This window comes from Phalacrocorax aristotelis, chromosome 3 (assembly GCF_949628215.1).
Source record: "Phalacrocorax aristotelis chromosome 3, bGulAri2.1, whole genome shotgun sequence".
Lineage (NCBI taxonomy): Eukaryota > Metazoa > Chordata > Aves > Suliformes > Phalacrocoracidae > Phalacrocorax > Phalacrocorax aristotelis.
Genome location: NC_134278.1, coordinates 83240133 through 83255363, shown reverse-complemented (window position 1 = coordinate 83255363; position 15231 = coordinate 83240133). Strand labels below are relative to the sequence as shown.

The window sequence follows — 15231 nt, the reverse complement described above, 5'->3', positions numbered from 1 at the left end:
GAGAATTCGTTTTTTTCCTTGTCGTTAATTTTTGGGCCATAACCATTCAGCTCTCATGCCTAGTGCAAACATTCCTCCCAGGCTCCCCAGTAGCACTGTCAGCTAATGAGTCTACAATATTATTTGCTCCCTTAGGCATCATCAACTCTTATAAATGACATTTTACATTACTTTTGGTTGCTGACATCAGTAAATGTTTCCAAATGCATTAGCCATCACTCAAAAAACCCAAACAAAAAAGCTTAACTTTGGCTCTTTCACCCACAGGACTTCAAATAAAGCCAGAGCCAGCCAAAAAAGCAGGGCATAACCACAGCCTGTTACCTTGGGCTGCACACCTGGCTTAGCCACGTTCATCACCCTCTCTGCAAATTTGTTCCTTTGGTAACTGCTGTGGGATCTTCCCAAGCCTCGTCTCCTGCAACCTGATGGCTCTCGAGCCCTTAGCCAGGTCCCTGCAGTGTCCATGCTGCAGAAGACCTCTACCACTATCCCTTGTGGGCTTGTGTAGGCTTGCCCTTGTTGGGCATCTCAGCAAAAAAATACACTCTTTAGTTTTAGTTTTTTAGATGCCAGATGTTGGGAGCATCCATTCACCCAGAAGACATCTTCATCTACCGCACCGGCTGAGGCTGAGCTCTGTGTATGGCCAGTTACTCCAACACATTGATTCTCGCCTGTCACTAAGGAGCAATGGCTTTTTCTGAGGTCACCAGGTCTAAAAGTATTCACAAATATTCACAATTTTAGTAGCAGAGGCCAGGGCATTTACTGGCTAGGTAACTCCTCTCCTTGGCAATACATCAATAATTTATAATTAAAGTTCTAGTCATACATACTTTGTAGTTCTAATCCTAAGTACTTTGTAAGTAAGTCATTAACAGCTGGTTTAGTACATCCTTAATCATTACAGGTCCGTACAGGCTCAGCAGGTTGATCAGTTTCTTATATTTATCCACCTTCTACTAGTATGTTCATAAACATCTATAAAGCAAACTATTCAAGTTTGCAACTAGCTCGTTGTAATCCATCGATTAATGAAAGCTAAATATAAAACAAAATCACAATAGAAGTGCTGCCATCCTGAAGATGCTGCTGTAGTTTTATGGGCAGACAGAGAGTTGGACGGCTTTTTTAACCTCTCTTGTAAATAATTTTTCAGAAATAGGCTTGGAAAGCTTAAATTGATGGAAACTTCAGATCAAATTCAGTAAATAATTGTTAGCGAAAGAATGGAAAGAAAAGATTCAAAGGGTTTTCTTTCAACATCTTAACTTTTTCTTTAAACAAGAGACATCAGTCTGGGGCACAATGCAAACTGTCATTGAGCTGAAATGATGGTTTCTATTTCCTTTCTTCCCCAAAAAAGACAGGAAAACCAATTCAGTCCAACAAGAAGTTATTTTCTATCTTAATTCAGAAAAAAATGAGAAATTAATTACTGTATTCATGCAACTCTGTTTGTGATAGCGTACAGACACTTTCTGCTTGAAGGCAATGCTGAGTGCTAGGTAAGGGAAACCTCTTGTCACCCAACACAAAAAGCAGGAAGTACATGTGACACGGGCACAGGGTTGTAAGAGCTGCATCAGCTTTGGGGAGCTGTCCTCCTGTCAGATGGCCGCTTCCACCACCTCAGTGCATTGGCCAATGCCCAAGCAGTGGGATCAGCCAAGGGTGGTTTCCTATGAGCGGTGAAGACAATGTTTTCCTTGGGCTGCTCTGCTATTACTGCCCTTACAGGATCACTGCAGGTTGAACTAAAATTAGTTTGCAAAGTCAACCATAAATTATCAAATTTTTTCCATCTCAAATACAAGTAGATGTTTGAGAGAATCTCCCTGTTACAACAGGTGGGTCTTGCTTGCTTTCTGAAAATGGGGAAGCATCAACATGACCTGCAAGGGGATCAAACCAACCAGCAGCTTTACACAAACAAGACACAACAAACTCCAGCTGCTCCAAAACCAGCCTGGAGACACATGTTCAGTCAGCAGGGCCATCCACCAGCCACTGCCTCTCCCAGGAGTGACACTAAGCCAAGCCCCACATTTTGTTGCCTTCAAACAGCTCCATGTAAACCCTGAACCGTAGCTTACAAGGGAGGCTAAGAAAGGTTAAACATAGCCCATCAAGCGCTGCAGGGGTGCAGAGCAGTGGGTTTCCCACCTCCTGCTCTGGTTTTGAGAAGTACCTGTCAAGCCCTTGGCCAGCTATGGATGATCCTTCCTGCCTCTAAACCTGCTCTGCAATATAAGCATAATTTCTGCAGAATATAAGAAACTATAGTGCCAACAGAATTGCCACTGATTGCTTGTGTGAGGAGCCATCACATGAACCAAAAGCAGAAGGCCAAGAGGAAGGAGCATAAGGTTTTGCTTGGTTGCATATTTTGGAATACTTTGCAGCTACCCTTGCCTCTGCCACCAGCTCTGCCTTGGCCTCAGTACAAGGCTGGATACACTCAGGCATCATGGGAAGTAGCCGAGATATGCACGTCCACTACTGGTACAGTCATCCCTTCATTGGGTTAAAAATTTGGGGGGGGTGTGGGGTGTGTCAAAAATCAAGAACACTTATAAAAATGCTGCAATGTGCATTTCCTTTTCTCTAGTAAAGTTCCTTCTAAAGGCAACTGGAAGGGAAGTAGCCCTTTTTTATAACACCCATTTAAAATTTTGATATCCAAATGGATATACAACCAACAGAAGTTTTGCAAGAAAGAAAAGAAAAACAGTGGGATGGGTGCTGATGAATGTGAGAAGAGGGAGGAAAAAAAAGCCTTGATGGGCTCTCCTAGAGAAACACATGGCACAGGAGAAAAACAGGATCCTCTTTCTTGTTTCTAGCCACAAAGTCCTTCTCTTCCCCACTTTTCACAGACAAGGCCCCAATTATTTTATATCTCTAATTATACCCAACTGAACCAGCAGAATTTGCCTCTTCTGACACCAAAGACGTGCAACTCATCAGGAGGAAACCAGCCGGGTGGGGACCAGCCTCTTACTGACCAGGACATCTCCCATATACTGCGATTTCCATCCCCATCCTGCCACCATATCAGGCCCCACTGCCGCACACCCACACAACCACGCCATACCAGCAGCTCGCTGCAGGTAGCTGCAGAGCTACCTTGCCGAAACACGCTATGAAGAAGCCAAATGACAATGGAGGGACTCCTTTGGCAGCTGTAGTTCAGCTGTTTGCTTCCTTTTCTGTTTTATTTTTTTGGATGTCAAATACAGGAGCAGATGCTCCAGGCTGATGGGAGCTGGCTGGGAGAGCCCTTTTGGCTGGAGGGCAGACAAGAGCGAGGCAGGACAAAGCTGATAACTATGGCCCCTCTCAATTAAGGATGAGCCTGTAATCCTTTTCTTCATCCTCCTGCTACCTGGAGCTTTTTCTGGCTCTCTCTAAAAGAACCTTTTCTCTTTTTTTTTTTTAAAATAATAATCAGCTCACTGTAGGCAGTGGCACTTGGTCAGCCTAAAGCCCGCCCAGGACACTTTCACAGGAGTTTTAAAAGAAAAGGGCAAAGCCACAAGCATCATTAGCGCCATAATTTTGCTTCTTACATCCAAATGAGAAAACAAAAAGATGAGCATAACATCAAAATGAGACCAGGAGTAAGACACGACTAAAGGAAGGCTCTTGCTGCACCCACCTTTGTTTTCACCTTCGACAAAAGAAACTCATAAATTTTGGAAGAGGCTGCAGCATGAAAAAGCAGTTAAGTTTCTCCTCTTCCACTTCTCAACACTGAAATCACTGTTTTTCTTGGGCTGTTACCCTGTCTTAAACTGAAGGGGGACAGTTTGTATGAGTCCCTGTTTGGGTGAAACCAGTTCAAGAAGAGCAAAGTATTTTCCATACCCTAAACTAACACGAGGTTTGGACTAACTCTTGCTGCAGTAACACCGGAGCCAAGGGAAGTCAAAGCTTTCAGTGGGAACTGGACAGGACCAGAGTGAAACGCACCACTGCCCACAAAACGCATAAGAAAGAAACAGCTGGGAGCTTAGAAGAATATTAGAGATAGCTGACAAATCACAGAATACTAAGCCGCCACCATGTCTTCACTAAACCATCTGCACCATAATACTGTTAGAACAAATCCTACCTACATTTCACATCCATTCAGACTACGTATTTTTGCACCAATTCCATTAGATATCATGGAGTTAGTAAGAAGCATTACATAATTTCAAAATAACAAGGCAAATCATGTATTATATAGGTACATGTTTTAATTAATTTTAAAAATGGTCTACATTTAAGGATAGATTTCAAGGGTTTCCTTATATTCTTTTCTGTTACATTAGATTATACCTGAATAATCTGCATAGTAACTTTAACATTGCTGTTTTCTTTTTTTTTCGTTGTGAAAATACCAGTTGCAGGTAGCAATGTAACATCTCAACGACAATCACAATACGTGCAGGATGTCCAGCCAGAAGCATTTCTCAGTTGACTTGCAGTAGCATGGCACTTTAGGATTTGTGTATCAATACTCTTTTTCTATTTTTTTTTAAGTTTAGTTCAGATGTGGCTCAAGAAGCAAAAACAAACTTTCTTCACTCAGCCTCAAGCATGGGGTCAGCTCCTCAGCTGGCTGCAATCTGCTGTGCTGGAGTTACTCCAGTTTATGCCAGCATGAGGTTCTGGCACATGTATATATATATTTTGTTTATTCAAAACACACTTGTGTTGCCTTCATGCTTTCCTAAACATGAGTGCAAACTTCAGGAATTTGGTTGGAGTCCCTTCATTAGAGGACCTTAGTAAAGTCTGTGAAATGGCTCTGTCCCCCAGCCCTGTTCCCTGCACAGATGTGAATGGAGAGGGCTGAACACTGCCAAGAGTGGCACACCAGGGAGGTAAGAGTCCCTGGGGTGGGGGAAAGGAAGAATAAAAAAAAGAAAAAAAAATTTAAAAACCCACAAAACCAAAAGTGTTAAACTTTGACATGTGAAGCATTTCTGTGTCCAGATGATCGGCCCAGCTGCTTAAGGTATTCATATCACCTATTGCCACAGACAGACTCCTAAAATCAGATGCTCTGAGTCTTCTTACAGAGGCAGCTACGTCTCTGCCCTGACTATATTAAAGGCTAACCTTAATGTGTGTGCCTCCATGAAATACACACTATTAGGTGTTGTGAATACCATCTCTCACCCCCTCCATATCCTTTCCCCAACCTTAGAAAAAAGTGCTTTTGCTTTTTCTACCTGATAAACATTCGGGCTGCTCGATCCTGTCCCCTATCCCATGTGTTTGTACTGAGATCTGTCCCGAGGAATTTGCACTTGGTTGGCTGTCAGCTTGTGGTGGATATGGTAAACGCAGAGGGTTATCACAATAACCAACCCCAGTATCAGGCCCAAAATCAGAGGCAGGGTTTCTTCTAACTGCTCCCTCTGGTCCACCGGGCACTTGTGCTCTGCAGGGAAAAGAAAGAAAAGGAAGGAGAGACATGAATGAGGCACTGCAGAGCTGAACTCTTGCTGCAGAGGCAGGCTGACCTCCCTGGAGTCACAGCTCTGCACCGGGGGTCCCTGCACAGCAAAAATAGCTGCAGCAGGAAGGAGGGACAGCAACTGTCATCAGAGTCCCAGGGGGAAAATCAATTGCTTTGGAGGAAAGTGAAATCACAGTCAAAACACAGCGTTTGGAGGGAGAGGTAACATCTATCAAACCAGCCAGTGCAGTGGGAGAAAACATTTTTGTGCCCATAAGCTCCTGTTCAGGCCTCTGCCACACCAGCACAGCAATGGCCTTGCTGGGAACAGGACAGTGAGAGCACACGTTTCCTGACTGTGGCTGAGCATCTGCTTCATTTATTTAGTTATACAGTCTATAAATACGATATCATGAGACCTCAACATCAGAAGTTTTAATCCTGCGTCAGACTTACCCTGCTCATCGTTAAAAAGATTTTTCCCCTGTATCTGCAAGCTGACAGAGATCTAACAGCATCTCTCCCTGCTCTCTGTCAGCTCCCCATGGGGAGTTTACCGGCACTGGCAGAGCACGTGTGTCTGTGGTCAAACAGCATCCTGGCACCCAACATTTTTTGTCAAATATGACAAAGGATGAGCAGAAGCAACACAAGTCTCCCCAGTGTTTTTCTCTCTTGCCTACGAGCCTCTGTCATAGTCTAATAAACCACTAGAAAATAATAACTACACAATGGGAAAACACATTTCTATTTTGTTTGCAAAGGCACAGCCACCAAGGTTAGGAAACGTGTTACACTGGTAATCCCAATTCAGCTCCCTTACGCTTCCAGAGCCTCCTGCGGGCCTGAATGACAGGATCATGGTTTACTTTTTTCCCAGCGGGACTCCTGCTTATCCATGATGATGGCCAGGCAGAGCCAATGCTGCTGAGATGGGGCTGCCAGACCAAAAAGAAGAAAAACATTGACTCCGGGGGGAAAAAAAGAAAAAGGTTATAGGTACAGGAGGGACAGTGCTCTGGTCCCTGGATAATCATTTTCACCGTACAAGAATTGTGCTGAGAATAATAAAAACAGCAATTCCTTTAAAAAAAAGAAAAAAAGGCTGCATGTCAGGTGAGCAGATACAAAGGACACCACTAATTCTTTCTATCGCTAAAGACTGTCCAGTTGCGTTCCCCAGGCAGCTGATTGCAAGATACAGAGATCTGCAATATCCACGAATGGCAAATGCTCTGCAAATCTAACAGCATGTGGCAAAGAGCAGGAAAAACCCAGAGACCCCCCAGGCCCAGGCAGCAGGTGACAGCAGGGATGTATCTCCAGTGGTGCCGGTACCTCTAGGAGCTCCATCACCTGCCAGCACAGAGCCATCCTCCCAGTGCCAGGCTTGCGGCAATGCCGTCAGGAAACGTTCTGAGCTGTAAATGAAGTGAAACAAAAAAAGCAGAAGTGAAATGCAGACTAACAAAAAAAAAGTCCTTCTCGGTTCCAGTTGCTCACTGTTTCACCAGAGGAGTGATTAATCACCAGGACTGTGGTACAGGCGATTCAGCAATTGCTGCAATGCAGGGGTTTTGTTTGTTTGTATTAAGGAGAAAGGCAAAAAAAGCCCTGATTATTATTTAGCTCCCAAAATTGGACTTCTAGAGCTTTACGAAATTCTTCCCGGTTCAGGATGCTAAGGCCTGACCAGACTCACAGCACCAAGGTAGAGACGCAGTGGCAGGTTGGCATCCCCAGACCTGACTGCGGGAAAAGCCACACATGGGCGGTGCCGTGAGGCCAGGAGTGCCCTGACCCCCGTACCCGCCTGCTCATATGCTGGTACAAAGCAGCACCCCTCCTACAGCAAGGATCCGTGCTGGAGGAGCTCCTGCATACTCGGCATGCAGCTGCAGACAGCCCGACGGGCCAGGGTGTGTTGATGTGCCAATTAGCAGTGTTTCACACCAGACACTGCAATCTCCTCCTGTGAGCACTAATTTTTGCTTTGAAAGTGGTTTAAACTATGCTACAGAAAATTGAAACAAGCCTGCTGTAATCCCAGCACAGGCATTCACCTGTGCTCAAACACAGCAGGTTTGCCCATGAGCCTTTCAAGAACGATGCTGCGTTTGCAGAATGGGGTGACGTGGGGGTCTGCAGCCAGTGAAGATGGCAAAGCTAAAAGCACCAGTGCTGCGATGCAGAGGACTAACCCAACTAACCCAACTCTAACACACCCGCTTGCAATATTTGAATCCCCAGCTTTTGCCAAAGCAAACTGGCTGCAGAGCACAAAATGTGCCAGGGGCCAAAACTCTGGTGTCCACAGAAAGCCACAGCTGTATGTAAGTGTCTGAGTCTCAACTCAAAAAGGTGTCAATTCTTGCAAGCAGCCAAGGAAGGCAGTTCTTTATCCTGACACTTTTAAAACAGGATTAAAAGAAAAAAAAAAAAAAGCCCACAGGGAAAAAGAAAAAAGTAATCAAAGCAAAGCTGGCAGTCTCCAGCAGCATCCCCACAAACCGCACTGCTGTACCCTGGTGCACTTCCCCAGGCAGAAAGCGCTCTGCCCTGGCAGTAAAGGCAGCCTTGGAGAGCAGCCACCTCCTGCCTTACCAACACCTTCTCCTCGCCAGACACATCCATTTTCTCCTTTTGGAGCAGATCGCCAAAGTCTGTGCTCTTCGAAGAGCATAGGAGGAATGGGAATGGGTCTGTGGGGGACGCAGCAGAGCCGCAGACAAGTGCAAAGCATGAACACATTTGCAGAGGATCTAAGGCTCTCCACATGCTGACTGCTAGGAGGGTAACTTTTGTATTTTAACATTCATACAGTGTTAAAACACATCATTCTACAACAAAAATATTTTCACATTTGTAACAGCATACTTCAACTACATTTTTCACCCCAAGATTTCGAAGCATTGCATAGGCACTGAGGCCCACAACACCACGGGGAGGCAGGTAACAGGTATCATTCCTGGTCTATCAGCAAAGGAAAATGCAAAGGGAGAGCTGGAGGGGAGAAGGGTTTGCATAAAGCCCACGGCAGACACAAACTCACTCAGCCCCATTAAGCACAGTGCGGGCAGGTAGGCTGGTTGATGCACGACAAATGACACGCCATCGCACTAGGAACCACTATGTATTTTAAATCAATGCCTTCTGCAGGAAAGCAGCCCTTCCCACCAAATTTTCCTGAGTATTTTGTTTCAGGTCACAGGAATCTCAGCATTTGCCCAAATTGCTGGAGTTTACCCTCAGTACAGGAAAGCAAAAAAGTCCCTGGCAAATTTTAACTACATGAAATGTTCAGGTGATGCTAGGAGTTTTGCTGCATCCCGAACCCAAAGGGGTCAGCCCTCTGCCAGAGAGGTGCCACCCCACAGCCCCAGTTCTGGCCCTGTCAAACAAAGACTGCGAGTGGATACAAAGGAGGCATTTAGGTACGTTCCTCATTGTTCTTTTGTGCTGTGCTTTTTCCGACACCATGCAGCACCCAGCCTCACATACCACCACGGTTTCTATGGTGAGTGCTCGTCCAGTTTCAGTACTAGGCTACGAAACCAGCCAACAGGCCCATTTCCTTGTTTCAGCATCCTTCTGCGGAACAAATAGCAGCACGGCAAAAAAAAATCAGCAGTTTCTGCAGCCACAGCCACAAGCCTGAGGATCAGTGCAGGGGCTGTCCGAAGGGATGGGAAAACAGCCCAGTTGTGTCTGGCAAGATAGGATGGATTTTTGAGATTTGGAGATAGGCGTTTATAAGTGATTAGCTTGAAAAGGAATTTAAAAAACAACAACAACAAAGACTGGGCGCTGTTTTAAATGTGGCTGCATACCTTGCAAAGAGGAGCTACTTGGTGCCAAGGACCCTTGAGAAAAATATGGCCCTTGTTTGGGGTGGCTCAGAGGGAGATGAGACCTCCCAGGATCCTGGTCCCTAATTCTCAGCCTTTGTACCCCTTTGTAGTAGTATTTTACGTTATTTGGATTAAAAGCAAAAGAGCTGACAACTTCTGTGGTGTTCTTTTGCCAATTTAAATCTTCTCCTTGCACCCTCTTGATCCAGTTCTTTTCTTTCTGATCTTTTAAGTTGAAAAATGTACACACAATTTCCCTATTAAAAAAAAAAATTTCCCAAGCTCTGAATGAAGAAAATGTTCTGCTGCTTCTGTATTGAAAGAGGTAAATACACCTATTTATGTATATTTATAACTGTATATGTATGTATTTGTGAGGGTTAAAAGCAAGGTCTTAAAAAAAAAGAAGGATATTCTAGCACATGAGTTTAAGCATTCAAAAAAATAAAAGCAATCCAATCACCCCCTACAAGTTTTTCAATCCAGGCTACAGAGGACAGTGTCAGGACTAATGACAAAACCTTTCCCCCCATTTCTCTGTGGTAAAAGCGCCCTGACCCTCCTGTGTCTCAAGCGATCCTTCTGCTTTAGCAGGTCTCTTTCTCTATTCTAAAATATTTTAAAATGTTCTGTAGCTTGTTCATAATTAATAGGAATTTTACCTAATGGGAAGTTAATGAACCAAAAAGGAGAAGGCTAATTACTGTAATTTGAGATTGGCAGTGATTCCCAGACCCCACAAAGGATCATGTTTTGCCGTGCATGTGCCAAGGACATGCTGGTCCGCAGGGCTGGTGGGGATGTGCTGCTGGGAGAAGCGGCAGAGCCCTGTGCGAAGCTTCCCTGATAAATGACCTCTCGGGCATTTCTGACCATCCTCTCCAGGTACTCTTTGCTATCTAACTTCCACTGGAATTAAATAAAAAGAAGTGTCATTGAATAACAAAAGCAACACCAAAAACCAGAAAGCTTGACACAGAAAGAAACGGTGCATTCCTCAGAAGGAGGAATTCCTCACCCGTGTTTAACGATTGCTAAACCAACTGGTGTCTCCTCCTGTCCTGGATTTAAAAAAGAAGAAACTACAACAAAGTAAAAAACCCCCCAAATTTATGACTCGTAACAAAAGAGCATATAATGAAAAAGGCAGGTGGTCCCCTTTGGCAATGAGTGCTGAGTTCGGTTGTTTCAACTGTGAGCTCTCGAACTTTGCAAGTTTGGTATCACAGAGGCACAACCGCTAAAACTGAACCCAGACTTGCGTATTTTAGATATGTTCTTCTTAGCCTCCAAGGTCTGCCCAGCCAAACCCTGAGTGTAGGAAGCCTGAATCCACAGGAGGAGGGAGAGGATGAAAATAATGTGCCAACAAAAACGATAGGAAACTATGAAATTATACCTTTTCTCCCTGTAGCCTATGCAAAATGTGGTACTACTTCGATAGGAAAGAAGATTTATTTCTGCCCACGGATGAAACCTACTCCATACTACACTGGCCTTGCCGTGAGTAATTCATCCATGCAGAGCTCTGCCAGAGCCAGTGTACATAATAGCATGTATTTACTACATCAGTTAGAGGAGTGTGAGTCACGAGCGTAAGTGCTTGGCTCTGTAGTCAGTGCTGGTTTTTTACTGTGTTCTAAAATATTTCCCCATGAGCAAAATAATAGAGCCCCATATTTTTAATGCTAGGCTTGAGAATAACAACACCACTTTCTAAGCTCGTTATTAAAAGATTTGGCTATTACAAATTTTATTTGCATCTTGTTACAATAACGGAGTTAACTAATTTGCTGAGATGGCACTATAAAAAGGGGACTTATCTCAAAGCCCTAATTCAGGTGATCATGTTTACACTCCCTCACTCAACCTGATGGAAAAGGCATGGGGAAGTCAGGAAGGAGGAGCACCACGGGTTCCTCAGGATAAGAAAAGGCAAAATCTGCAGGAATTCTGCCCCATGGCAGTATTACTTCTGACTTCAGTACAACCCTTTGATACCAACAGCATGCGTTAACTCACATTTTCTTTTATCCACAATTAATGTTAAACAAACCCAAGATGAGGAACAGTGTCCTGTGTTTGGCATGTGAGGTGCCTCACTGAAATCCCCATTAGGCCTCCTTCACCCTGGTAACGAGCATTAATCAATCTGAGGCCAGAAACATGCGTTGCAAGTATTTCCTCACACCGCAGCCCCAAGCTTCCCTCAGTGTGCTGTGGCCCTAAAAACCCACTGGAACTGTACTGAAGCACCTTCCATGCTGCAGAGGAGACACTAATGACTTGCAGTGCTCCCCAAGGACCAGGCAGTTCTGGGGCTTGCTGGCCATCTAGCTAGATGAGTCCTTACAGAAGCCAACGTACATGCAATGATAGCCTGTGTTTTGACCAAATAGCGGCTGGGATGAATTTGTAAATGCTTTTGGGGGACCACAGAGGCAGGGAATGGATTGGAGGGTCTGAAGGGAGCACTAACAACCCGCTCTAAGGAGGGGAAGGTGCTCTGGTAAAGGTGGGATCCAAATTCCTTCAGTACATTGTGACACCCCCAAAGGCCTTGGCAGCGTGAGCATCTCAGGGATGAAGGACATGCCTTTGCCCTGCACCTTACCTTCACTGAAGGTAAAATCCGCAGTGATGTCAAAGGGCTGGATGCGCACTTCTGACAGCAAGAGCTGCACAGACTTCTGGTGGTCGCTGGAGATGAGAGAGATGGTCTGCTGCGCCTGGCACTCATAGGACTTCCCAGCTGGGGTGACCAGGGCAGAGAGCCGGTGTGAGCTGGCTGTGTGCTTCCCAGCTGGCCAAGGGGCAGAAAGAGCAGAGATCAGGTCCCATCTCTGGGGGACCGATGGGACTATCAGCAAAGCTAATGAACTGAACACAAGGGTATGCAGGTGGTGTGCAATGCTGTGGCCGCACGCTCTGCTGCTCTTAAAGCAGCATTTTCTCCTGGGGTGGGACCATGCTTTCATATGACACCACCACATAGCTAGGGCAGTTTCTGCACTGGGGTTGCCTGTCCATAAAGTCAGAGGAATGGTTTCCATTTAAGTATATGCAGGTTTCAGCCTCGGACAGTGCTCCTACTCCCTACATTCGGGAAACAGCAATTCTTGCAGCTGCACTTGGGCTCTGAATTCAGGTGAGAAGGAGCAATGCAATTTGGGGACCTCATGACATAGCAAAACAGGGCATAACACCTTTCCTGAAAATACAACATGACCATTTAATGCAAGTATAGATTATGAGAAAATATTTTCCCATGACAACGAGCTTGTTCTATAAATGAAGGCTGAATGCGGCTCAGCAAGGTGGAACAAGGAATGCCTTCCACCTCCCGCTCTTCTGCAGCCCTTTGTTCCCCTCCAGCAGCACAGAAAGGCAATCAGTGTTTCACATTTGCAAAGGGTGATGAGGCACAGCCACCAATGTGTTTTGGGGACAGACAGTAGTAACACCAGTAGGAAAAACAGCTCCGCAGCCAGGGTGTCTTATGCCACAAACTCTTAACGCACCATTCCCTGGAGTTTGAAAATCTTGCGGAAGAATGACTTACAAATTACAGTATTTCAATTTTCAATGCAAGACAACTCACTTCTGAGCAGAAACAAGATTAAAAAAACCCTCAAAATTAAAGCTAAAAGAAAGGAAACACAGCAAGAGGAGGCTGTTGGGTGCGGAGGCACACAGGGGTATGGATATTGATGTCAATCTCACCATACCTTGGGAAACTGCTCCTTTCCTACTTATTCAATCATCAACAGAACCAAGGAGATAATTAACCTTAAAAAATATCTCCCACAGGATGGAGACAGATTTTTCCAAACCAGGTGGACCCCCACCCCACTGCCCACCCCCTCGGGCCCCTGGGTCCCGCCAGGAGAGCCCAGGGCAGTACAGCAAACAGGCGGAGGTTGGGCTCTCCCTCCCATGGCAACTGCGGTGATTAAAAACAAGAAATGAAAATAAAAAGGGGAAAAAATATTAATATGCTGGTTTTAAACCGGCACCTGGTCCCAGCTTTGTAGGGCAAGTTTGGTGTTTCTTTTTTCCCCATTAAACTGCATTTAGGTGCCTAGCCCATGGGGTGTCTGTCTCCCCCTCTCCCAGCTCCACACTCCCCAGACCCCAGGGATCTGGGGTCCCATCTGGGGACCCTATCCCCCCAGAGCGCTTACGGCTGACAGCGTCCTTGAAGTATGTGCGCTCGGAGGTGTCATAGGTGAACTGGATCCGGCTGAGGCTCCAGAAAGCCTCCTGCCCCCGGGACGTGTTGTGCCCCTCCTGCCGAGACAGAGAGGGCTGGTGAGGACCCCAGCAATACCACCGTGCACCCCCAGCTCCCGGGTGGGCAGGGGAGCCCCGTACCTTCAAGAAGAACAGTTTGAGGCTGTACGCTTGCTCCAGCCAGGAGACCTCCAGCTCCGACTCGTTGGTGCCGCACTTGCCCTTCATCTCAGCACCTCGCGACAGCGGGATATCAGCTTGCTCCGTGATCAGCTGGAAACGGGGAGCGGGGCTCAGGGGGGAGGCCCTGGGGTCCCCCCGTACGCCCACAGGCGCGGCTGAATATCCTCGGAGGGGATAAAGGACTTCCCAAAAGTACCGGCGGGCTTCCCCCCCCCCACCCCAGCACTGGCCCTGCCGTGACAACGTGCAGCGGCTCCGCGACTGCAGCTCTGCCAACCCGAGTCCCGGCCGTCCCCCGGACCCCACTCACATCCACGTAGTTGCTGGCCCACACGTCGTAGGGGACGATGAACTTGGCGGCGAATTCCGCCATCAGACACGTCGTCCGGTTTTCCCGCACCACGAAAATGTCCTTTTCGGGGTTAGGGGAGAGCCCGGAGAGATTTTCAACTTCTTGCTCGGCAGCCAGGCGAGCCGCGGCGTCTGCGGGCAGAGAGGCGCTCAGCGGCGGCAGCGCCCAGGGCCTGTCGCCCTAAGCCTCCCCCGGCTACCTTAACAGCCCCCCACGAACACCCCAGCCCGCTGGAGTAAGCTCGCTCCCCTGTCGCGACCGGGCGTCCCCGCCGCGATAGAGCGAGCAGTGGAGATGGGGCGGCGAAGCAGGACTGGTGCTCTAGTAGCGCCGAGTCTTATCTCAGTGCCAGCGGCTGCCTCATCGCGACAGGGCTCCGTGTCGCGACTCCCCACCGCGGGACTCACGCAAGAGGAAGAAAAGCCCCGGGAGGCGCCCCCCGGCCATCCTCCCTGTTCGGCCCCGGTGCGTCTGCGGCTGCTGCTCCTCTGCAAAGGTCCGCTCCGGAGGAAAGGAAGAAAGGAAAAAAGCAAAAATATTTATTAAAAAAAAAAAAAGGAGGAAAAAAGACCTGAATCACCACCTTTCTCAGGAGCCGCACAGGCTGCAAAAGCACTCCCGCTCCGCAGGGAGCGGCGGGAGGAGGGACGGGGAAGAGTTGCGTGGGTGTATGGGAGGAGGGGGGAGAAGAAGGAGGAGGGGAGATGCCGGCGGAGCCCACGCCGAGGGGACGGGGCGTACGCGGAGGCAGGGCGGGGGGGTTTCCCCCCCACTCCTCCGGCGTGGGGGGCCCCGCCGACCTCCGCGGAGGGGCTCTCCGGCATTGCGGCGGATAGGGGGGATATCGGAGGAGGGAGCCGGAGCACCCCGGGGCCGGGTCGCCCCGACGTGCCGCCGCCTGCAGCGAGCCCGGAGCACACAGCCGGGTCCCGCGGCCCCCGGGGTCCCGCGGCCCCCGGGGTCCCGCGGCCCCCGGGGTCCCGCGGCCCCCGGGGTCCCGCGGCCCCCGGGGTCCCGCGGCCCGTTCTTCTCGCTCGGTGCTGGCCCGGGAGGGAAGGGAACTGCAAAACGAGCAGCGGCGGGGGACGGCGGAGGGGTCGGTATCTAGTCCGCCGGCTGCTCGCGGGGCGTCAGTGGTGTCGGTGAAGGCGAAC

At 47.9% G+C, this 15231-nt stretch overlaps 1 protein-coding gene across 1 annotated transcript; it reads right to left on the bottom strand.

Annotated features, from left to right (window-relative positions):
• Window positions 1–4205: 4205 nt before the first annotated feature.
• Window positions 4206–14708, bottom strand: LAMP5 (lysosomal associated membrane protein family member 5). The gene is made up of 6 exons (XM_075088224.1): window positions 14485–14708; window positions 14036–14208; window positions 13684–13815; window positions 13494–13599; window positions 11924–12112; window positions 4206–5440 (listed from the first exon to the last, which is right to left on the bottom strand). The coding sequence occupies exons 1-6, from the start codon at window positions 14522–14524 to the stop codon at window positions 5262–5264; spliced, it is 819 nt and encodes a 272-aa protein (XP_074944325.1). The 5' UTR covers window positions 14525–14708; the 3' UTR covers window positions 4206–5261.
• Window positions 14709–15231: the final 523 nt, after the last annotated feature.

Coding starts and splice junctions, on each gene's coding strand:
- LAMP5 (XM_075088224.1), bottom strand. CDS start 14,524: ATGGCCGGGGGGCGCCTCCCGGGGCTTTTCTTCCTCTTGC. Junction 13,816..14,035: donor GGGCCAGCAACTACGTGGAT/GTGAGTGGGGTC, acceptor CCCCGTTTCCAG/CTGATCACGGAGCAAGCTGA. Junction 5,441..11,923: donor GGATTTTACCTTCAGTGAAG/GTAAGGTGCAGG, acceptor TTTTCCCTGCAG/AGCACAAGTGCCCGGTGGAC.